At 40.1% G+C, this 25,537-nt stretch overlaps 1 protein-coding gene across 2 annotated transcripts in view; it reads right to left on the minus strand.

Moving 5' to 3' along the window:
* PLCB1 (phospholipase C beta 1) overlaps positions 1-25,537 on the minus strand; it is a 688,569-nt gene that overhangs the window by 106,983 nt on the left and 556,049 nt on the right. For both annotated transcript variants that reach the window (XM_066234441.1, XM_066234442.1), the window contains exons 24-27: positions 12,680-12,812; positions 10,209-10,262; positions 4,884-5,103; positions 2,074-2,254 (exon numbers count right to left, since the gene is read on the minus strand). In XM_066234441.1, the coding sequence (XP_066090538.1) occupies positions 2,074-2,254; positions 4,884-5,103; positions 10,209-10,262; positions 12,680-12,812 (588 nt within the window). The remainder of the gene's footprint in view (positions 1-2,073; positions 2,255-4,883; positions 5,104-10,208; positions 10,263-12,679; positions 12,813-25,537) is intronic.

Genomic DNA, 25,537 nt, shown 5'->3' on the forward strand with positions numbered 1-25,537 from the left:
CACCAGCACCAGCATCAGCACCAGCATCAACACCAGCACCAGCACCAGCACCGCATCAACACCAGCATCAGTACCAGCACCAGCACCAGCACCAGCATCAGCACCACCATCAACACCAGCACCAGCACCAGCATCGCATCAACACCAGCATCAGTACCAGCATCAGCACCAGCACCAGCATCAACACCAGCACCAGCACCGCATCAACACCAGCACCAGCACCGCATCAACACCAGCATCAGTACCAGCATCAGCACCAGCACCAGCATCAGCACCAGCATCAACATCAGCACCAGCACCAGCATCGCATCAACACCAGCATCAGTACCAGCATCAGCATCAGCATCAGTACCAGCATCAGCATCAGTACCAGCATCAGCACCAGCACCGCATCAACACCAGCATCAGCACCAGCACCACATCAACACCAGCATCAGTACCAGCACTAGCATCAGCACAGCACCAGCACCGCATCAACACCAGCACCGCATCAACACCAACACCAGCACCAGCACCAGCACCAGCAGCCTTACAAGAGGGCTGTTGAATTGAAAATTCAGGGTAGTACCCAACAATCTGCTTTAACAATTACCTGTCCTCCAGGTAATTTGGATGCATGCTACATTTGACACTAGTTGACCAAGTGGAATCTGATTTTTGATAGGCTCCTGCTCACTTGCATACTGTCATTGGGACCCAGTACTAGAACAGAATTGTGCTTTATCCTGGTGAAATCATCCACCAATTTCCATCCTACCAGCAGAGACAGCCACAGAATTCTCTGACATGGACAGCCTTCAGCAAAGAAATGCACAGGTCATTCAAAAACCTCCCAGACCCCATTCCCTCTGGGCACACTAATTTCTGTTCGGCTTGCATGTTTGTTTTGTTCTGGGCACAAGCTTGTTTTCAAGGCGCTTTACTGATTGATTCATGTAATGTTTCCATCGCCAAATATTTAGCATGTCCCTACTAAGTGTCAAAACATCAACAGCAGTGGGAAAAGTGTCCCAGTTCATGAGAAAACATTTTGGAAGACAAAACTGACCCTTAACAGAGATGATAATATTTTCTTTCACTGGGAGCCTCAGCAACTGGACAGACAACACTCCATGTTGACCATTTAGATACTGATTCTGAATATAAGGAATGGACTGTATAATTCTTTTAATTCTTGAGAAGCCCAGTGGTACAAAAATAGAAACCATTTATTTGCAGCAGGTTCTTAATTTTCTTAAAGTGTTTTCTAATTCCTTGTGAGGTTTGAAAACTCCCAAAAACCTATTATAACCAAAAAATAAATCTGTGAAAATAAAAGCAATAAAACATTGCCTCATTAGCAAACAGAGGGGAGCTTGGAAAAGATGCTGGAATAGTATTAATGTGGCACAGACTATGTAATTTCCAGTTCTAAGAAATAATGATTGTAGCTTTTTAAATCCCGGGCACTGGGTTTTGATTGTGCTTGTAAGTTAATCATGTGCTAAGTCATATGTCATAATATGAATCTGAAAATTTGCATGTTACCTCTCTCTATCACCTGGCATCAAAATAATATTATTGGGGAAGGAAGAGGAAGAAAGATGCCAGCCATATCTGCCACGGTCTCCCTTTAAAAAAAAAAAGTTTTTATTAAAACCTTTTTGATAGCCTGACCAGGCGGTGACTCAGTGGATAGAACATTGAACTGGGATGCTGAGGACCCAGGTTCGAGACCCCGAGATCGCCAGCTTGAGCACAGGCTCATCTGGTTTGAGCAAAAGCTCATCAGCTTGGACCCAAGGTCGCTGGCTTGAGCAAGGGGTTACTCGGTCTGCTGTAGCCCCACGGTCAAGGCACATATGAGAAAGCAATCAAAGAACAACTAATGTGTCACAATGCGCAATGAAAAACTAATGATTGATGCTTCTCATCTCTCCGTTCCTGTCTGTCTGTCCCTGTCTATCCCTCTCTCTGACTCTCTCTCTGTCTCTGTAAAGAAACAAACAACAACAACAAAAAAACCCCAAAAACCTTTTTGATAGAAAATAGGGTTCTGGCCATACACACATAAATCATGTTTCTCAGGCTTACCAGTTTAATATGTTCTCGCTTCTGGTATTTTTCACTATAATACTGCTCTTGTCGAAGATTAAGCAGTTGCTGCTGCTGTTTGTCCTTCAAGTCTATTAACTTTTGGGTCATTTCGGCATCGAGGGCAGCAAGATCCTGCTCAATCGTTGATGAACTGTGGTCAGGGCTGCTGGGTTCTGACCTGTGGGGACACAGAGCTTGACTCACAAAACATCCAGGTCATTGTAAGGTGGAGGCTAGGTGGAGATCCAGAGTCCCTCCTAGAGAGAGCACGGTGTTTTGGGAATAAGTATTTCTATAATTCACAGAAGGTATCAGCTAAAACCCCGAGGACAAGACATTGGCTTTCACCACTCAGTATCCGACCGGCACTTTCTACTTTATAAAAGGCTTTCCCAACAACCTAATGAGTAGTTCGTCTATCTCCAGTTAACATTTGAGGAAACCGAGGCTCAGTGAGACAATGTGCCTAAAAAGAATGAACGGCAAGGCTTCAGTGCGCGAGGACAGACAGGGAGGGGAAGGTTAGGTCTGTGCTCTTTCGTGCAGCCTGGACTCAGGCATGCCAGTGTCTGGACAGATGCTACTTGTGCGATCTGCTCTTCACATCACATGGCAAACTCAGTTGCGGTAATGGATATATGAATTAAAAACTCATCTAATGAGCATTATGTCCATTTATAACTCTTGGTTATTTTTAGAATTTTAAGGTGTACCAAGGGGGATGGGAGATGGACAGCCATAATCAGGCCTCAGTGGCTCTGTCTCTGGAAGGAAAGTTTCTTTTGATGAGTCTTTTGATACTAGATGCTTATGGTTTTTTGTTTGTGTGTTGAGGGAAAGTATTAAAAAATAACCAAGGGGGCCCTGGTTGGTTGCTCAGTAGGGAAGGGTGTTGTCCCCCAAACACCAAGGTTGCAGGTTCAATCCCTGGTCAGGATATAAGGGAAACAACCAACAAAGAAATGCTTCTTTCTTTACTCTTTCTTTTTCCCTTTCTCCCTCTCTTTATCCCTTCTTCTGTCTCTCTAAAATCAATAATAAAAATAAAAATAAAGTAACCAAGGGTACAATGTTTCTGCATCTTCTGTAAAAACGGAGTTGAAAACATCCCCATGTTGCCTAATGTTGCCTGTTTAAGATCCATGAGATAAATTCTTTTGTAATTTAATACTGGAAAAATGTTTGGCTCTCTTGGAAAAGCCAGCAAATGTCCTTTAATCAGATAAAGAGAATTGTCTAACCCATGTTTCCTTTTCTCAGAAGCTAAGAGCTAAATTCAGAGTTCAAGGACAGAAATTACATTAACTAGTTGGTGTTGTCCAGTAGAAACAAAGCCACATATATAATATTTTTGTACATATGTGATTTAAAATTTTTAGTAGCTACTTTAAAAAGTAAAAAGAAATGATTAAAATTAATTTTAATAATACATTTTATATTACCTAATACACCCCAAATATTATCATTTCAACATGAAGTTAAAATAAAATCAGTGTCAGTCCATATCAAAATATATTAGCTTATATTGTTTTCTTTTTAAAGTCTTTGAAATCTGGTATATGTTTTATACTTATAGCAAATTTCAATTTCCATGAGTCCTTCCCAAGGCCTCAATGGCCACCTGTGGCTGTGGACTCCCATACTGGACAGCAGGTCAGAAAACCTGCTAGCCACTCAGTCTGTGTATGTACGAGTGCATGTTGTTTTTCTTTTTCTTTTTTTGTAAGAGTTTTACACACGTCTTACTTAAGTTACTTCAACACTCTAATGGAAATTTGAAGGATAAGACTCATAAGGAAAATACATGTGAATAAATAAATGACTACAAACATATCACGAAAATAGAAATTTAAAAGAAGTTTTAGGTGGAGCTTTACCAGAACTGTTTGTGTAACTGTGGATAAATGTTAATCCCTTCAGCTTTCAGCTACTTCCTTGAAGAAGTGACAAAAGTTCACCTAGAAGGCTTCTAAGGCAGCTCCAGTTCTGAGAAATAATGATTGAGTTGGTTTTTAAAACACTAGTACAGGGTTTTGATTGTGTTTTTAAGTTAAGCACATATTAAAGCTTGTGTTCACAATACGGATCTGAGAAATGCGCCTTATCTCTCTCTATAGCCTGGCATCAAGATAAGACGATTCATAAAGAAGGAGAAATGTACAGCTCTCCTGATTCAGCTCACCAACAGAGAGCTTAAAGGCTCACATAGCTCCCACATTACCATATCCACTACTTGTGGGTGATAGTATATGTAGGTCATGTTAATTGCTCTGTCCTTTGGGCATACAGTTGGCAATCAATAAATATTGGTTGAATAAATGTGGAAGAGATGCTTCTCTCCATCAAGTCTGGGTGGATGGAGCTGTGGAGACCCCTAGGTCGAAACACAAGGGTTACCTGTGCAGTGCTTTGTGGGTTTTAGATATGGCAGTAAAAGACAGTTGAGACTTGTCTTTTCTGCATGACAAGTTGTCTCTTCAACTAGGTTATAGGCCCATGGAAAAATATCTACCCACCAGGTTGGTCGCTGTAATATGGAAAGTCAACCAATTGATAGTGGGCTCATGAGCGAGAACTCAAGGGTAGGACTTTCTGCATGTCTATTCTCAGAATATGGTCAAATAAAGAAATTCAGTCCACAGGCAAAATGGAGCTGAGGTGACAGAAGAGCTACAGAGAGTGGAGGGCGTGGGGTGGCTTTCCCTCTTGCAGTGGTATAGGTCCAGAATATGGTACAAAACATCAAACATTCATATGAATGACTATCTTCTTCATGCCATCCTACAAACAATACACATCCAACTTACTTTTTCTTACTATCCTTTTTGGCCGTCTTTTCCAAAGCCGCCCTCCTTCTTAAGTAGTCATTCTGAATTTCATTATATTTTGTAGTGTGTTCCTTGATAAGATCAGTGGTTTTCTTATGGTGTCTCTTAACCAGGTCTTTCATTTCTTTGTAGTGCTTCTTCTGCAGTTTTACAAACGATTTCTGTTGCTTTAGCTCTTCAATAGTCTGTGCTTCCACTTCTGCAACAAATGAGTAGAAAAGCTAACAGACATGGAAGTACTAAACGTATAGATGTAGAGAGCAACCTGCTTATTGAGCAATATTTGTCTGACCCTGGCCAACTGAAAGCTTAAGGGCAGGGCATGGATGTCAAACATATCTGTGGTCCAGTGTGGTTCCATCACTTGCTAACTTCGTGACTAGTATATTTAAAATTTTCTCAAGGACTCAGTTTCTTCACTTGTAATTTTTCAAACAAGTTTGGGTTCCCTATAAACAGAGCCCAAGAGGAGCAATCAGGTATATGTGATTTACTGAGGGGAGCTCTCAGGAGAAGAGTGAGGATTGGCAGGTAAGCAGGGGGAAGTACCATATTTTCCCATGTATAAGATGCTCCCACATATAAGACACATCTTAATTATGAGGCCCAAATTTGGAAAAAAAAAATGTATTACATAAAGTTATTGAACTCAAGTTTTACTCATCATAAAATTCATACAACTCCTCATCACTGTCAAAACTCCCATCCATTAGCTTGTCCTCATCTGTGTCTGATGACAAATCACTGTCTTCAACAATGAGCGCAAAAACAAGCATGGAAAAGTGGGAAATGCAAGTAAAAAATCTACAACCACGGTATAAGAGGCACCCAGTTTACAGACCCCAAATTTTTCAAAAAGGGGTGCATCTTATACATGAGAAATATGGTAGCTATGCAAGAATGTGGGCTTAGCTGGAATCTGGCTCCTGCCTGATTTACCTAGTTGCTCTGGAGTGTAACATGTACCATAGAGTCGGCCTTACCTTCCAGGAAGAAGGTCAGCATTTTGCATATTTGGGACAGGCAGTAGGGGGAAGCGTAGATTACTGGAGAAGAGGCTTCCTTTTGGCTGAGGACAATTTTCAAGAGCAGGGGAAGCTATGAGCTGTTATCCGCCAGCACTCACCACAGCTGGAGGATGGGTGCATCAGAGAGTAAAGGGGGTCTGGGTGGGACACCAGCAGCATCCACCTTAAGGGTCACAAAACCTCCCTACTTTTTAGAGCTATTGTGATGATGAAATAAAAGACTTCCTGTAAAGTATTTAACACAATTACTGGCAGTGTGCCTGTAGATGCTTAACAAATGATTATGCAGGTTCTACAGCTGCAGTCACAGTAGAGACATGGTACATGTGTATACTTATCACAGTGTTCCAGTATAAAGCAACACAGTGAAGGAGAGTCCCTTACTGTGAGTTTCCCAAAGGCACCATACGTGTTAGTGGCATCTTCCATTACTACATAGTTTATCCAATGTTGAGAAAAATTTAATATAAAAGAACTTGATCTTACAACATTCTATAGTTAATTGACATACTTCATCCACTTTAGAAAAATGCATTTTAAAAATATGTTAACATTTCTGAAATTAAGATGCATCTTATAGGCCCTGGCTGGTTGGCACAGCGGTAGAGCATCAGCCTGGCGTGCGGGGGACCCGGGTTCGATTCCCGGCCAGGGCACATAGGAGAAGTGCCCATTTGCTTCTCCACCCCCCACCTCCTTCCTCTCTGTCTCTCTCTTCCCCTCTCGCAGCCAAGGCTCCACTGGAGCAGGGATGGCCCGGGCGCTGGGGATGGCTCCTTGGCCTCTGCCCCAGGCGCTAGAGTGGCTCTGGTTGCCACAGAGCAACGCCCCGGAGGGGCAGAGCATCGCCCCCTGGTGGGCAGAGCGTCGCCCCTGGTGGGCGTGCCGGGTGGATCCCGGTCAGGCGCATGCAGGAGTCTGTCTGACTCTCTCTCCCCGTTTCCAGCTTCAGAAAAATACCAAAAAAAAAAAAAAAAATCTTAAAAAAAAAAAAAAAAAGATGCATCTTATAGTCAATAAAGTATAATCATGTGCCAGGGTGGTTTTTTTTTCTTAGCCATCCATAAATAATGGGGTGCCTTAACATTGATGGTGTCTTAACCACAATAAATTACCATCTATCTGGACCTAGATTAAGTCATAGTTCACATGTTTCCATGCTCTGATTTGAACTTTCTGCTCCTGGGAATAAAAACACGTTATCATAAATATTTAGAACTGTCAAGAGATTCAGAAATAATATATGCCATGAATAACAACAGACCTGAATAGAAAATGAGATATCTAAGGGATAAATGTTGAAATCAGAAAAATAATTTATGTTCTTAAATGCTGAAGTCTTTAAGCAATTGGAATACGTCTCCCTTTTTTATAACATGTCCATGGTCCTGACATTCAATTTATTTTGACAAAGAGTCCAAGGAGAAATCAGGTGCATTTACTTAACATTTTCCCTTAGGCCCAAATAAACTCATTATGGTTGCATAATAACTTATTATATTAATAAGTCATCAAATAACTTGACTTTGGGTGATGGGCATACAACATAATTAACAGTTCAAATGCTATAGAAATGTTTGCCTGAAGCCTATGTACTCTTATTGATCAATGTCACCCCATTAAATTTAATTTCCAAGTAAACTATGCAAAAGTAAAAAAAAAAAGAATTTATAATCCTAATGAATTGCTACATTTTTGACAACAGAATCACTCTCACTTCTTTAAAAATGGAGTACCACCCATCAGCTATGGCAAATTTAGCAACAGGGTTCAAGATGTCCCAACACATGATTTAAAAAAGTTCCAGAGAAAATACTTTAAAAAGAAAAGCCTATGAATCAAAGGCTAGTTGTTGAATATGCTCTAAAGCATAATGGTAACGTCCATTTATATAAAGAAACAAACATGACTCATAAACAAGCCATCCAGAGATAATCACTGCTAATATATTGATATAGACCCATTACCTTTTTTTTATTAGCATTTATTTATTTTTAAATAACACTGCCATCATTCTCTACTTACACTTCTGTCTCTTGTTTTATGGGTCAACATTGTATTGTTACCCAGGGAACTAAATCTTTAAAAACACATTTTATTTGCTTTTTTTTTTTTTTTTTTTTTTTTTTTTTTGGTATTTTTCTGAAGCTGGAAATGGGGAGAGACAGTCAGACAGACTCCCGCATGCGCCCCACCGGGATCCACCCGGCACGCCCACCAGGGGGCGATGCTCTGCCCACCAGGGGGCGGTGCTCTGCCCCTCCGGGGCGTCACTCTGCTGCGACCAGAGCCACTCTAGCGCCTGGGGCAGAGGCCAAGGAGCCATCCCCAGCGCCCAGGCCATCTTTGCTCCAATGGAGCCTTGGCTGCGGGAAGGGAAGAGAGAGACAGAGAGGAAGGAGAGGGGGAGGGGTGGAGAAGCAGATGGGCGCTTCTCCTGTGTGCCCCGGCAGGGAATCGAACCTGGGACTTCTGCACGCCAGGCTGACGCTCTACCACTGAGCCAGCCGGCCAGGGCCTAAAAATACATTTTAAAAATACATTTGTCAAGCAATTTTTATGCATGTTTTATGTATTATTTTGGTGAAGTATAAATACATGCATCAAGGTAGATAAATCATAAAGGTAAAGGCCTATACATTTTTACAGAGTGAGTATCCTTCAACAACCATTTCTCAGAACAAAAGAAGAATATTATCAGCACCTAGAGGTCCTCTTTTTGGTTCCTGCTCCTCACCAAGTGTAATCCAAGCTGTTTCCAGCAGCATGGATTAGTTTTGCTTGTTTTGAAATTTATGTGGATGGAATCATAAAGAATGTGCCTTTTTGTGTCTATGTGTGATTGTAGTTTCTCTATTCCTAGAGCTGTATCCAATTTCAGTTTGAGACTATACCAGAATTCATTGATCCACCTACTGTTTATGGACATTGGGTTGTTTATAATTTTGGCCTCTTACCAATAGTGCTCTTTTTGGTGTACATTTCCATTGCATATTGGGCCAATTATTATAAACATTTTTCAGACTCTAGTACATACTGTTAATTGTATTAAAGAAAGCTTGTACCAATTTTAGTCTCACTAGTTTATGGAACTAATGAAATATAAAATATCTCCAAACTGTGGCCCAGTTATTTCTTTCTTTTTTCTTTTTAATTCAGTGAGAGGAGGGGAGGCAGAGAGACAGACTCCTGTATATCCCCCAACTGAGATCCACTGAGCAAGCCCACTAGGGGGTGATGCTCTGAACATCTGGGGCCACTGCTCCATTGCTCAGCAACTGAGCTCTTCCTAGCACCTGAGGTGAAGGCCATGGAGCCATCCTCAGCTCCCAGGGCCAACTCGCTCCAATTGAGCCATGGCTGCAGGAGAGTGAGAGAAACAGAGAGAGAGAAGAGAGAAGGGCAGAGGTGGAGAAGCAAATGGGCACTTTTCCTGTGTGCCCTGACCAGGAAATGAACCTGGGACTTCCACACATGCCAGGCTGATCCTTTACCACTGAGCCAACCAGCCAGGGCTCTAATTCTCAAACTCTGTATTCTATGGTCACAAATGTATGATTTTCCGCATTTACAAATTACAGTTTTTGTTATCACTTTGGGAAAACCTGAATTCCTGTGAGCTGGGTCGCACGTCTAGTATGATATTATTTTTAAATTCTAAAAGAGATATTTTGTGATATATTATTTTTATACCAATGGGATTCTATCTGCCAAGTATGGTTACTACTCTGTGATCACATAGTGTAATGTAGCCTCAACTAGGATTGCATAGCCTGGCCAGGGGGTGGCGCAATGGATAGAGTGTAAATTTGGGATGCTGAGGACTCAGGTTCAAAACTCCAAGGTTGCCTGTTTGAATGTGGGATTATAGACATGACTGCATAGTCACTGGCTTGAGCCCAACAGTCACTGGCTTGAAGCCCAAGGTCATTGGCTTAAGCCCAAGGTCAATGACTTGAGCAAAGGGTTACTGGCTGAACTGGAGCCCTGCAGTCAAGGCACATATGAGAAAGCAATCAATGAACAACTAAGGTGCCACAACAAAGAATTGATGCTTCTTATCTTTCTCCCTTCCTGTGTGTCTGCCTGTCTCTCTTTCTCTCTCTCACTCGCTAAAAATTAAAACCAAAAAACTAGGACTGCTTATCTGTAAGCATTTTTAGAGAAGAAATATTAATAATGTTATTTTTCAGAGACGAGTGGAGATCCTCTTTCCTCTAAGTACTTATATTCTATAATAGCTGTCTAATTCCACATGAGAATGGGTTATATTTACCTGTTAAAACGCTCTGAATAAGATCTTCTGTTTTGGCAGGTGCCTTTACAGAACCTGAAATAAAAAGATAAAATAAATAGCCGCTTTTAACTTTTTAAATTTCATTCATCCTGTTAAACACTTGGCCCTTGAGTCATTATGGAGAAATTACAAATTTGGGAAGAAAAAATAATTCCAGAAAGATCCTAAAACATGTCCTCATTTTGTTATTTAGAGGCAAACATAATTAAATGTGAATTTATATGCTTCATTTATAGAGAAAAAGGATATCCCTCCACTGTGAATCAAAATTGTCAACAAACTCAGTTAAGCAATGCTAGTGCCATCTTTTGGCAAAATCAGGAATGGCGAGTGGTCTTTTAAAAACCAAATGCTGACCAATTATTGTCACAGGCAAGATCCGTTGGTGGATGACAAAATGAACAGGAAAAAGTTTAAGGAGAAAGAGGATATTTGCATCATTTACAAGTATCTCCCCCAATATATCCATTAACTATAAAGAAGAAAATCATAACTCCCAGTGAGGAAACCTGGTAGTCATAACCTTAACCAAGTGACCCAACATTACCAATGACAACGCATATCAGCATCGGGTGCCCTGATCATGAGAAAACATCAGGCTGGCCCAAATGGAGGGGCATTGTACAAAATAACTGACCGGTACCATTCAATAGTGTCAAAGTCATTACAGACAGGACAGAATGAGGGACTGTCATAGATGAAAGGGAAATAAGGTGACGTGACAATTAAATACAGTGTAGGATCCCGAGTTTGAACCTGGATCAATAAAAAGGACACTAGTGGAAAGCAGGTGACTTCAAACAAGGTCTCTAGTGCAGTTTAGGGTACTGTACCAAGGTTAATTTCCTGGCTTGCTCATTCTACCACGATTCTGACAGATGTTAACACTAGGGAAGTGGAAATCATTTTTGTAATGGATTCTGTCACACTTAAAAAATGATTCTCTAAGTCAAATTGTTTCAAAATATCAAGTTAAAATAAACACATGCTAAAAGTCTAAATTCTCGTTTACTCTTAAAAGCACATGGCTACATTTACTCACTTAGTTAAATGACTTGTTTATATTCCAGAAGCACTCAAAATATTTGTATTTGGTATATAAAAAAATCATTTGAAAATATCACTTCTTGTTTATGACCAAGTCATCTTACTATTACAAATCTCAACTTTTTCAAAGCACAGGCCCCAATCATGTCTGATACAAATTTAATATAATTTGTTCTTTTCAAAATCTCATTCTCCCCCATCGGAAGTAACCCTCTCCTCCCAGATCAAGGGTCTGGATTTCACTGCTGCGACACACTGGCTTGACAAGGACAGCGGAACATGAAGCTATACTTCCATGGAAGGAAATCTTTTCCCTTTTTATTTACTTTATTTACCAATTCAACAAAGCATTATCAAGTACATGCTATTCCCCAACTCTCTGCAGAGGAAACATCAAACTGAAGCCTAACTTGGGAACCCTAACATCTACTAGGGAAATAGGACATGCGTATGATAGATAATTGCCTGAGGCAGTCTTAGAATAAATGTCAAAGTTAGCTGTATAGAACTCCAGAGAATTAAGACATGAGTGTGGCTTTGGCCGGAGCACAGAAATTAAAACCAAGAATTTCAGGATCACAGGGAACTGTGTCAGTCCTGATGTCACTCTTCACTAGTTCAACGGCCTTCAAGAAGCCCTTTGTCACCTCAGAACTGCAGTGTATTCACCTGCACAGTGGGGACAATAATAGAATACACTCTCCTAGGCAGATTCTATTAGACGAGCTCAATGAGATCATCGACATGAAGGGTTTAGCAGAGATCTTGGCTCCTGGTAAATGCTCAAGGTTATTGAAAAGTGAATTGGAAAAAAATGGAATTCTTGCAGATTCTTGACTTAGTGAGGTAGAACTAAGAATGCACATCTAAAGCATAGATCTATTGAAAAGAAGTGTGAAGAACTCTTCATGCAACCTTCCAGCAGAGAGGGATCATGATCCATCACTAAATAAAGACACCAAAAACCTAGGTGATATTTTGCTGTGGCTTCTTAAGTCATCAGCAGAGCCAGATGAGCACTTAGGGGTCTCTTTTGGCCTTCCTTCATTCTTTCCTTCTTTCCTTCTTTCCTTCTTTCTTTCCTTCCTTCCTTCCTTCCCTCCTTCTTTCCTTCCTTCCTTCCTTCCTTCCTTCCTTCCTTCCTTCCTTCCTTCCTTCCTTCCTCCCTCCCTCCCTCCCTCCCTCCCTCCCTCCCTCCCTCCCTCTCTCCCTTCCTTCTTTCTTTCCTCCCTCCCCTCCCTCCCTCCCTTCCTCCCTCCCTCTTTCCCTCAAACATTTCTGGAGCCTCTTTAAGTCCTTGCACCCTTGCTCACGTGATGCTTTAGGTAATGAATCATGCTTCCTCCTTTGTGGCACAGATAAACTAGAAGCTCTTTTTCATGAGTGCTTTTCTGAGTGCTTACCTGGAGTAGGCTGGTTGTGGAGGGCCTGGGAGGGTGGTTTGGGTGTCAAGGATGTAGTGTGATTCACTCCATTTTCTGCTGGAGTTGTCCTGGCTTCACTTGGAGCCTCGGATGGTGTTTCCCCAGGATCAGCCTAAAATCAGAAACACCCTTTCATTTTCCACATTTCTTCCTAAACCAACAAGGCTATACATTTGACAGCATTTCCACAACTCACTTGGAGTCTGAAATAGCAAATTTGAAACTCTCCAGAAAGCAAGGTAAAAACAGCACAGTGTTGAACCATGACTGGTAAGGTTAGTTGTGTGAAAGACCCCAATTTTATGGCTTCCTATGTTTATGCCCCCAGGTAGGGCCTCACACATTGACTTTGGACCTGACCACACGATGGGCTTTGGACAAACGAGAATGTAGCAAACACTTGATGCAACAGAGAAATGAAAAGGCACTGTGAGTTTTTCCTCTTTCTCAGCTCCCTGCTGTAGCAAAGGAGACTGAGAGACCACATGGAGGAGAGTCGTCATCTGGACAGGGAAGTCCTAGAACAGCCAGACCCAGCTGGACACGTGCACATGAGCAAGCCCAGCCAGGATGAGCTGAGCATGGTCCCGAGCAGCGGAACTTCCTGGATGACCAAATGACTCATAAAAAGTAATAAGTAGCTGGTGTTGCCAGCCACTGCATTTAGGGGTTGTTTGTTATGCAGCAGTAGCTAATTGATATAGTCGTTTCTAGCACAGATTTTGGAGCTGAAGTTACCTGGGTTTAAATTCTAGTGCTGCCACTTATTAGCAGCGTGATACTAGGCAAGTCACTTAACTGTGCCTCAGTTTCCTCACCTTTATAGATGAAAGCATATATGTACAAAGGATCATAATATCTATATTGTATATATCTTTAGAGCAGTGTTTTTCAACCATCATCTGTGGACCTGTGCTGGTCTGCCAGAAATTTCATGCTGGTCCATGAAGGAGTTAACCACAAAATTGGCACAAAATTTCTGGCAGACTGACACCAGTCTTTGGACCAGAGGTTGAAAAACACTGTTTAGAGGACCAAGGAAGTTAATAAAGTTCTTAGCATAATTTCTGGCACCGAGTGAATATGTGTGGTGCTGAATAAAGAAAGCATTTAAGCCTATGCATCACCACCAATGAATGATGATGATGATGATGATGATGATGATGATGATAATAATAATAAATGCATTGAAACCTATGAAATGTCTACTCCTACCCCTCCAGCAACTGGTACACTGCCCTGTGCACAGTGAACATTTAATAAATGTTTGTTAAAGAAACGCTGACCTTTATAAAATGATTGCCACAGTAATTACATGCCATTTTAATGATGCTTTTAGTGCTTTAAATGTTCTGTAACCCTTTTTTAGAATTGCCTTCTGGCTCCATGGCAGATTTTACTGACAATAAGGCTGAGCACAGTACATTAAAAATGATATCAGCCAGTAGCCAGAAGTCATTTAGAGCTCCATGTTGTGACATTTTATCATGTAATTACAGATAACAGATTGTGATATTATAGCATTTTATATAAAGATGGGACTGAAAAGAATGACATTGATGCCCCCAAACAGCCTTCAATCTGTCCTCTCAAAAAAATCTTCAAAACATGAGCTCCAACACCACTTTATGTGATGGTAGAACTCCGTTTAATTCTGCAAACAATCCCTGCTTATCATGAAGCCAAGACAGTGGAGGGATTATTGAAGGTCTTTTCTAAAGACTTTACTAAAAGGCACGTATGTAACTTGCTAGAGGCCACAAAATTAATGGAAGAATCGGTGTTTGCATGTGTTATGTCTACAGTCTGCATTTCCCACTGCACTGGTTCACTCTGTATCCCATGGTAAATAACAGCAAGTTCAGGGACTGCAATAGTCACTTAATTTGCTGCCGACATAAGCGTTGTAAAAATGTAGACACCATTCTCAAAAGCTTACTCCATTGCACGGAAAAGGCATTCACTTATAAAAAGGTAAACGAGTTAGATGAAAACAATTTATAGAAGCTTTGACAAACCAAAAAGCACTTACAGTAAAGCATTACTACAATTACATTTTTTTAATGTCATCACTGAAAGGGGGAATAATTCCCACTCTATGGATATATGAACAGAAATGGAAAAAAAAAACACTAAAAGAATTTCTTTGTCCTGCTTAAAGGAATCAATGGAAGTCAATACTTGAGACTTTATTTCCCGCTGGTCTTTTTCCAAAAGTTCTTTTTTATGAATTTGAAGAAAATAAGCACAAAATACTTTCACATCAAACTGGAAATTATGATAGAAACCAAAGAACTAGAAATGTCAGTATTCTCAATTTAATGGAGAGACTCTTATGATTCATTTAAACAACTTTCAAAGAAAGAAAGTGCAGAAGCTAGTGTTTTAGTTGCACTGAATTTTCCTTAGCTGAGTAGAGAAAAATGTGTAGCATTAAATACAACAGAAGTAGGCTATTGCTCTCTAGTGGCCAAATCCAAGTATTACAACAGTTTTTTCTTCACAACACAGAGCACTTGATTTATAAAGCCAAAATTTTATTTTAAAAAATATTTGTATTCTTATTAAAAAAAATGAACAGAAGTGCCTTTAAAATATGTTATAAGCATATTGGTAAAAGGGTACATGAAAAGCCCGTGTTTACAAGTTTTACAGAGGAGATATCATTTGATATGCTAATTTAAAAGATTTCCATCTTAGGCATTTGCACATTTGGATGTAATGATTGTGCATTGGATAACTATGACGTGGGGAACTTAGCTGGGTGATTAATATGGTAAGTAAAGGGTCTTTCAAATACCAACATATGGCTGAGCTGTTGGAGATGGGGGGTCAGGCTGTCTTTGCCTAAGTCCCCTAAAAAGTACACTCCCTCCCATGTAGTGATTAGTACAATAGCATCTCATCTGGGGCACAGGGTGGGTGCAGGGCAAGGCCATCACTTTTCCTGGAATGTTAAGGGTGAGACTCATAATTCATGACGCAGAAACATACTCCACTTGGTACAAATGGGGGAGGTGGGCGTGGCTTTGTCAGAGCTTATCTTTCCCTCAAGAGAGAACTTCCTCAAACACATGTATAATTTGTACCATAAATTTCTATTAGCTGAACAAAATAAGATAGTTATCTGACCCAAATTTCTAAGAAATCCAGATAATTTCTAAAAACTACATCCTGATGCATGTATTCTGAAGTGTTTAGGGATGAAATATACTAATATTTGCAGCCTACTCTGAAATGCAACAAAAATAAGATGGAATAACAAATGGATAGAGGGGTGGATAAATGAATATCTATTTGATAAACAAATATATTTAACTTTTTTTGTGTGACAGAGACAGAGAGACAAGAAGGGAGAGAGATGAGAAGCATCAATTCTTTGTCGCGGCACCTTAGTTGCTCATTGATTGCTTTATCTTATGTGCCTTGATGAGAGGAGGGTAGGCTACAGCAGAGCAAGTGACCCCTTGCTTAAGCCAGCGACCTTGTGCTCAAGCCAGCGACCATGGGGTCATGTGTATGATCCCACGCTCAAGCCGGATGAGCCTGTGCTCAAGCCAGCGACCTCAGGGTTTTGAACCTGGGTCCTCTGTGTCCCAGCCCAATGCTCTGTCCAATGCGTCACTGACTGGTCAGGCCCAATGCATTTAACTTTTAATTATGAAATCCAGGCAACTGATATTTGATGTGCATTGTATAATTCTTCAATGTCTGTATATGTTTGAACATTTTCAGAATAAAATATAGCAAAACTTCTATATTTTAAAGCTCACTAGGATGAGTTAGAAGTAAAAGACTGCTTTAAGGTGATGAATAAATCCATCTCTTGACTTCAGCATTTATAGCTTCTTGATTTACCAAGCAAAGTGATTTTGGCTTTTATTGCAATCAATACCCAGCATGTTCTTCCAGCAGTAATTGGAACATGGGTCTAATGGATTCTTTACACAGCATGAGCCATGTCGTCATATAAAGGGATCATCAGCATTCACACAGTCTCACTTTGTTGCAACATTAGGGACAGCTACAAGTCTAACATGGACATTAATGTCGGTCTCTTCCTCCAGATTGTATAAGGTCTATGAGAACATCTGCTGTTTCTTCTAATTACATATACATGCGATGCCCAGCATGGTGACTGACACTCAGTTGTACTAAAACTTTTTTATTGAATAAATATATAAATGAATAAAGCAATGTATTTTCCTAATGTATAATCAATTGATACACTATTATTGACAAAGTCACATACCTAAAAAACCATCTATATGTTATGCTAAAATAAGAGAAAAAATTTTTTCAATGAATAAATGAATGATAAAAAATAAAGATTCTGCCTTTTCTGTTTTCCACAGTTAGAGAATCTGCATTGACTCATCATTGTCATAGCTCTGCTGATGATTTTAGATGTGTATTGCATATAGTATTGCTCCTACCAACTTTAATTTATTAGAAATATTGATACAGTCTCCAAAATATTCAGCAGAAATGAACTCTTTACAGTTAGGCAGAAATCATGAATTCTTTTGAAGAGAACATAGATCCATCACCCTTTACATGCATCCTATGAGAACATATATTTTATACTAATTAAGCCAAATCAGTTGGCAAAGACACTGGCCAATCACTCACAGAACAGATTCTGAACAATTCCCAGAGAAGAGTTTCTCCTAGAGCCCTTCCCAGTTTCCTATGGTTGACACTTGAGAGTACCTGGATGTAATGAGAGAGCCACAGCTTGTAAGAAACAGATGGAGGACTCCAAAGCAATGGTTCTCAACGTGTGGTCCCTGGACCAGTGCATCAGCATCACTGCAAACTTGTTAGAAATGCAATTCTCAGACCCACCTTAGACCTACCACATCAGAAAATCTGTAGGTGGGGCCCAGCAATCTGTGCTATAGGAAGTCATCCAGGTGATTTTGACACATGCTAAAGTTTGAAAGCCTTGCTACTCAAAATATAGCCCATAGACATCAGCATCAGCACCAGCATCACCTGGAAGCTTGTTAGGAATGCAGAAAGTTGTGCCCTGCTCCAGACCTCTTAAATCTGAATCTGCAGTTGAGCAAGATCCCAGGTTAGTTGTCTGCACATTAAAATTTGAGGAGCCCTGCTCTAAAGCAGAGTGAGAAACTTGGTCATCTAGAGTCACACTTTTATAATCTCTGTGGCACTGGACACCACATGGATGACAACATTCAAGTTTCTGGATTCATCACTGTTTTAACGGCAGAGGAACTTGAAGTCACGCATTAGAGTCCACCGAAATTAAAAAAATGATTATGGAGGAGTTTGGTAAAAGCAGCAGGGGAGTTGAACCAATCATTGAGTGGTTTCAACTCAAGTGAATATATGGTCTTCTCTTGAGATCTCATATTAAAAGGCCCCAATTGCTTCATTTATTGGCTATTGACTATAGGCAAGTCACTCTACCATTATAAGCAATCATTTCCTCTTATAAAAATGGGGATTATCTTCATTAGCTATTAGAGAAATGCAAATCAAAACTACAATGAGATACCATCTCACACCTGTTAGATTAGCTATTACCAACAAGACAGGTAATAAGTGTTGGAGAGGCTGTGGAGAAAAAGGAACACTTATCCACTGTTGGTGGGAATGTAAAGTAGTACAACCATTATGAAAGAAAGTATGGTGGTTCCTCAAAACATTAAAAATAGAACTACCATATGACCCAGCAATCCCTCTACTGGAAATATACCCCCATAACTCAAAAACACTGGTACGTAAAGATACATGCAGCCCCATGTTCATCACAGCATTGTTCACAGTGGCCAAGACATGGAAACAACCAAAAAGCCCTTCAATAGAAGATTGAATAAGGAAGATGTGGTACATATATACTATGGAATACTACTCAGTCATAAGAAATTATGACATCAGATCATTTACAACACCATGGATGGACCTTGATAACATTATATTGAGTGAAATAAGTAAATCAGAAAAAAACTAAGAACTGTATGATTCCATACATAGGTGGGACATAAAAATGAGACTCAGGGACATGGACAAGAGTGTGGTCGTTATGGGGGGGGGAGGGAAAGGGAGAGGTTGGAAAGAGGGGAGGGGCACAAAGAAAACCAGATAGAAGGTGACGGAAGACAATCTGACTTTGGGTGATGGGTATGCAACATAATCAAATGTCAAAATAACCTGGAGATGTTTTCTCTGAACCTATGTACCCTGGTTGATCAATGTCACCCCATTAAAATTAATAATAAAAAAATGGGGATTAGTACTATATTTGTCCTGATTGGAGTCCAGATTTATCCAGAGCACCTCGTAAACTTCAAAGCCACACAGAAATGAAAAGGACAGCATTGTTATTTAAAGGTGAGTGACTAAAAGGCAAACTTTCTCTTTGTACTTTATTAGCTGCTTTGTAGTTAAGTGGCTGGGAGAAACTGTTGTTTCTATAAGTTGGTCTTTTGCTAAATTATTACTTGAGGAGGCAGGTTTTCATTTAAGGTGAATCGAAAATAACCAAGTAAACCTCATCTTCAATTTTATCACCAAGTTCTTGAACCAGGGACGGGTATTAAATACATGTCCTGGAGGCCCTGGCCAGTTGGCTCAGTGGTAGAGCATCGGCCTGGCTTGTGGGAGTCCTGGGTTCGATTCCCAGCCAGGATACACAGGAGAAGCACCCATCTGCTTCTCCACCCCTTCCCCTCTCCTTCCTCTCTGTCTCTCTCTTCCCCTCCGCAGCCGAGGTTCCATTGGAGCAAAGTTGGCCCAGGCGCTGAGGATGGCTCTATGGCCTCTGCCTCAGGTGCTAGAATGGCTCTGGTTGCAGCAGAGCGATGCCCCAGATGGGCAGAGCACCGCCCCTTGGTGGGCATGCTGGGTGGATCCCAGTCGGGCGCATGAGGGAGTCTGTCTGACTGCCTCCCATTTCCAACTTCAGAAAAATGCAAAAAAACAAACAAAAAAACCCCACCCCAAATAAATAAATAAATACATGTCCTGGAAAAATAAAATGGCACCAGAAACCTTCCTGAGTTAAGTACTGTGGCCTTATGAGAGTACCCCCTTGGATTTTTGCTTGCTTGGTAACTTTACTGCTGAAATCTGCACCGAACCATAGGACTTCTTCTTATCAAAGTATCAAATCCCTTTGAAGGTATCCAAGGTGCCATACACTGAGCTAGGAAACAAGCTATGTTAGATAAATTTCAGAGCACTTAGAAGAACACCCGAGTTTGACAACTGAAAAAGTAGGCCTCTTGGAAAAAATGAACTTTGAGTATTATCAAACCACTCTCCCTTCCAGCATCAAAATGTGAAGATCACTCACCCACCTGCCCCTGTAAAATACAGACAACAGAGCGAACTCCTGAGAACAGAAATTTTGGCTTTGCGGGCCGAGTAAGGTTTAAAAACTTAGGTACAGGCATACCTCATTTTTTTTATACTTCACTTCATTGAGCTTCACAGATGTTGTATCCTACAAACTGAAGGCAAGATCTTCCACCAGAAAAAAACATTAAGACCTGCTTTATTGCAATACTCACTTTGTGGTGATCTGTAACCAAAACCGAATGTCTCCGAGGTAGGCTTGTACTGTATCTTAGACCCGAACTTTCCCCACATGTGAAAACGAACGTTTGGTGACTGAACGTAGGCTTTGTAACTTCAGAAGATCAGGGTTGGGAGATACGTAATATATATCGACCAGCAGCCAGTATACAAACTGATCAAATAGAACCTATACATATATAAGCCCAACTTATTGACGAACAAGTTGTGATAATATCCAGTGATTTAAAGGGGGGAAATCGTAACATGTGATTTAACAAACAATTCAGTTCAAAGGATGTTCCTATTTAAGGTAAAGGTCTTAGAGTCCGTGCTCAGTCATCCAGATAACCTGCTGCAGGGGACAAGAAGAGGAACGAAGGGCGAGTCCTCAGTAAAGGTTACTAGAAAATTAGTTTTGTTAATGATGCAGAGAGTGCAATATGGCGCAGTATAGACCTTTGTTGCTCAGATGTGTCCCTGGACCAGTATTATCCCATCACCTGGGCTGCGCTGGAGTTTCTGAGCCTCAGGCCCCGCCCCTGACGCTTTGGTCTGCACATTAAACTCTGAGCGGCAGGCCCCGCCCCTGACGCTTTGGTCTACACATTAAACTTGTGTGTAGAACATGAGTTCTGGAGCCAGATTGCTTAGATTTCAATCCCAATTCTGCTTCTTCTTCTTTTTTTTTTATTAAATTTTTTATTTATTTATTTTTATTTATTCATTTTAGAGAGGAGAGGGAGAGACAGACAGAGAGAGAGAGAGAGACAGAGAGAGAGACATAGAGAGAGAAGGGGGGGAGGAGCTGGAAGCATCAACTCCCATATGTGCCTTGACCAGGCAAGCCCAGAGTTTTTTTTGAACCGGCGACCTCAGCATTTCCAGGTCGACGCTTTATCCACTGCGCCACCACAGGTCAGGCCCCAATTCTGCTTCTTATGGGTTGTGTGGCACTGGGTGATGAATTTAATGTCTCAGTGCTTCACTTTGCTCATCTGTTAAATGGCAATATTAATAATAAGACATATGGATGTTGTTTAATACATTAAAAGCCTTAGAACAATGCCAGGAATATAGTATGCACTCAGTAAATACTTATTGTTTTCTTTATTCCTTGACATGTTCTAGCAAATACTGCATTTGAAAATTATTATCTAATAATAGTTTGTAATCAATACATTGGAGAGTGGCTTTTGTCTCTTTACAGGCATATTTTAAAAATAGAAAATAAAAAGTGTTGCTGATGTCTCATTAGGCATTATAACTACATTCAAGTGTTAGGGCTATGGAATATTTTTTAAAATTAAAAATTTTTGTTAAAGAAAGCAAATACACTTAGAAGACATGCTAGAAGGACATACACCAAAATTTTAACAGAATACTGAGGGACTTTTGTTTATTGTTTCTAAATCTTTTTATATGACTTTTTATTTAGAGAAATAGTTAAACATATATAGTATAAAGCCATTGTCATTATTTCGATTAGGAAACTCTCTACAACTTTCCTAACTCACCACCCTGAATGACAACTTAAAAGAGATTTAAAAATAATTCAGCAACTCTAATCTCTATTATTCCTCAATTTCCAACATACATATGTTGTAATAATATATATATTATATATTATATATATAAAGATATATCTATATATATAGATCTATATATATATCTATAGAGATATATATATATATCTATAAAGATATATCTATATAGATCTATATATATAGATATATCTTTTCCTGTGATATGAAATAAATATCTACTGTATAAAGCATGAAGAAATTTTCAATTTTCTTATTAGGTTTGCAAATTACTCCATGAAGATAATTTATTAAACTATTACAAATGTGAGAATATTTCACAGTCCAATGAAGTCTTTAATTTTCAAACAGAAATGACCTTTATACCTACAAGTTAAAAGCATTCTACTAAAAAAGTCCTTGCTGCTAAAATAGCGTCTCCAGTGCCTGCCATGTCCTAGATAGGATTTTCTTCTGAGAAAACCACAGCACCTTATTTTCTGTGGCCTCATTCAGAGAAATGTATCTGACTGCAAGCCAAGGTGAAGGGCACACTTGTGTTCCAAGGTGTGAAATGACTTCTTTCCTAGCATTACATAGTAAGGGCAAATGAGTTTTTTTTCTTGAGTTTCAAAACTGAGGTCAGTTTCCAATTCAGACATTTCAAAAGAAAAAAATAATATATTTTTTTCTGTTAGAGCAGGGGTAGTCAACATTTTTATATGATACTTACCGCCCACTTTTGTATCTCTTTTAGTAGTAAAACTTTCTAACCACCCACTGGTTCCACAGTAATGGTGATTTATAAAGTAGGAAAGTAAATTTACTTTATAAAATTTATAAAGCAGAGTTACAGCAAGTCAAAGCATATAATAATAATTACTGGGCCTTGGCCGGTTGGCTCAGTGGTAGAGTGTCGGCCTGGCATGCAGGAGTCCTGGGTTTGATTCCTGGCCAGGGCACACAGGAGAAGCACCCATCTGCTTCTCCACCCCTCCCCCTCTCCTTCCTCTCTGTCTCTCTCTTCCCCTCCTGTAGCCAAGGCTCCATTGGAACAAAGTTTGCCCAGGCACTGAGGATGGCTCTGTGGCCTCTGCCTCAGGCACTAGAATGACTCTGATTGCGGCAGAGCGATGCCTCAGAGGGGCAGAGCATCGCCCCCTGGTGGGCATGCCAGGTGGATCTCGGTCGGGCGCATGCGGGAGTCTGTCTGACTGCCTCTCTATTTCCAACTTCAGAAAAATACAAAATAATAATAATAATAATAATAATAATAATTACTTACCAAGTACTTTCTGTCGGATTTTCGCTGTTTGGCAGAATAAATCATCATAAAACAACTTACTATAATTAAATTTATCTTTTTATTTATACTTTGGTTGTTCCACTACCGCCCACCATGAAAGCTGGAACGCCCACTAGTGGACGGTAGGAACCAGGTTGACTACCACTGTGTTAGATAATATGAAATTCATTTGATTCTATGTCTTTTAGATTATTTCCCAAACTGTAAAGGTCCAAATTTTCTCTACGTGCAATGGACATTTTACCTGTATTGATTATTATTTTTGATCATCATTTTTTCAGTTGAAACAAAAATGCAGTTGACCCAAAATTCTACTTCTCCATGTTTGTATCCATTTGTGTTGCATTCTCCCCAATAGCTTTTTGAATTGTGACATCTTTTGCAAAGATGAGGCTTTGAAAAAACAGCAATGTGAAAGAGGTCCTGCCATCTCAAGGTCCTTAGGTCTCATCCTTCAGAGCAATATATATATATATACATATATATATATATACACACACACACACACACACACAAACACACACACATATATATTTGCTACCATCATAAAAATGGACTCTCTGAGATACCATCAGCAAAATATCTCATTATGAGGTCTTTGCCTTAACTGCTGCACTACATGAACTGATATTACTGGTGTCTTGAAAAGACTCTTCAAGTGAGATCTTACTTCTTGGGGTAAATCTAAATAGCAAGAATTTTACTTGAAAATACTTCATTCAAACTCCTGTTTCTTAGAAGATAACATACATCCAGCTGATGAAAGAGACTCCTGTTTTCTAGTTAGAGAAGAATGCTATTAATATTAATTTAGTTATATTTCCATGATTTATCTTTACCTTGAATTAAATTTCATTCAATATGGTAGCAAGCTAAAGGACATAAAAGAGAAAAATTTTCGGAATTTCTGGTGGATTTCTAAGAGCTTCTAATTTCATATTGGTGTCTATATGAGCAAAGCAAGAAATGCATTGTTTTCTGTAGTCTTAATGTTTTCAAAGGCCACTGGGTGGGGGGAAGCACTATTATCTTCAAAGAAACACCAGGATTAAAGATGGAATTATTGTTAAACATTTTACTTCTCATTCTCCCGCCAAAAAAAAATTCAGAAAGGGCACTTATTTTTAATTTAATTATAAACAGAAGCTACTGAGCATTGCTGGGTTTCCTGTGAGCAGAATTGCACAGGGGGATTCGTGAGCACATGATCGACTGAGAGAATGCTCTCAGGAGAGAACTGTAGGGATAAAATGAAGGCAGGGGAAAACAGGGAGAGAAGGTAAGTCATAATGTGGTCTCAGCTAGAGTTTAGCCTCAACCTGATGCAATGAGGGGCCTGGGAATATGTATTGCAACACAGAAGTTGCCACGCAACACTAAGGGACCTGGACTGTTACTCTTCTGGATTTTTCAGTCTCTGGGCATGGGTTATCCCCTTTGAGAAATAACATTCCAGGCCTCTCCCGAGAAGGTGGCTCCTATCAGCCCAGGCCAGTCCTGTGGGGAAGTCTGAAGCTGTGAACGGTTAGGAGCCTGCCACTGCAGCAGCCCTGCAAGGAGATGTGGGCAGGGTACCAACAGTAGCTGCTGGGAGCATGGAAGACACCTTCTTCATTGGGTCCTGCATTAGCACTGATAGGCTGATCCCTCAAATTCAAGCAGAGGCCTAAGAGTGTTTTTATTGTTTCTTTTTCCCCTCTGCAGATGATATGCATAGATGTCAAAGGCACAAATAACTTTTCCTTATGTTCAATTAACTCAAAATTTCAGATCAAAATTTTCTAAAATTCTAGACAGAAACCAAAGAAATAATCATGGATGTGCTAAGAAATTTACACGATGTTCATAAAGGATCTGTTTAAATTACTGAAGCATTCCAACTATCCAATTATAGGAAATTGGGCCCCAACAGGCAGTGGCACAATGGATAGACCATCGGACTGAGGCACAGAAGACCCCAGTTCGAAACCCCAAGGTCGCTGGCTTGAGTGTGGGCTCATCCAGCTTGAGCGTGGGATCATAGACATGACCCAGTGGTCGTTGGCTTGAGCCCACAGGTCACTGGCTTGAAGCCCAATATTGCTAGCTTGAGCCCAAGGTCGTTAACTTGAGCAAGGGGTCACTCACTCTGCTGGAGCCCCTGTGCCCTCATTAAGGCACATATGAGAAAGCAATCAATGAACAACTAAGGTGTCGCAACAAGAAACTGATGCTTCTCATCTCTCCCATCCTGCCTCTCTGTCCCCATCTGTCTTTCTCTCTGTCTCTCTTGCTAAAAAAAAAAATAATATTTTAAAAAAATAGGGTATTAGAAGTATAAATTATAGGATAGAAACTTGCTAGAAAACTGTGAAGTCATTAAAAGTCATGTCATATAAGAATATTTAATAACATGGAAAATATTTGCATTAAGTGAAAATAAAACACAGATTGTGAATATTACCCCCATATTATAAAGAAGTA

Source organism: Saccopteryx bilineata, chromosome 6 (genome assembly GCF_036850765.1).
Source record: "Saccopteryx bilineata isolate mSacBil1 chromosome 6, mSacBil1_pri_phased_curated, whole genome shotgun sequence".
Lineage (NCBI taxonomy): Eukaryota > Metazoa > Chordata > Mammalia > Chiroptera > Emballonuridae > Saccopteryx > Saccopteryx bilineata.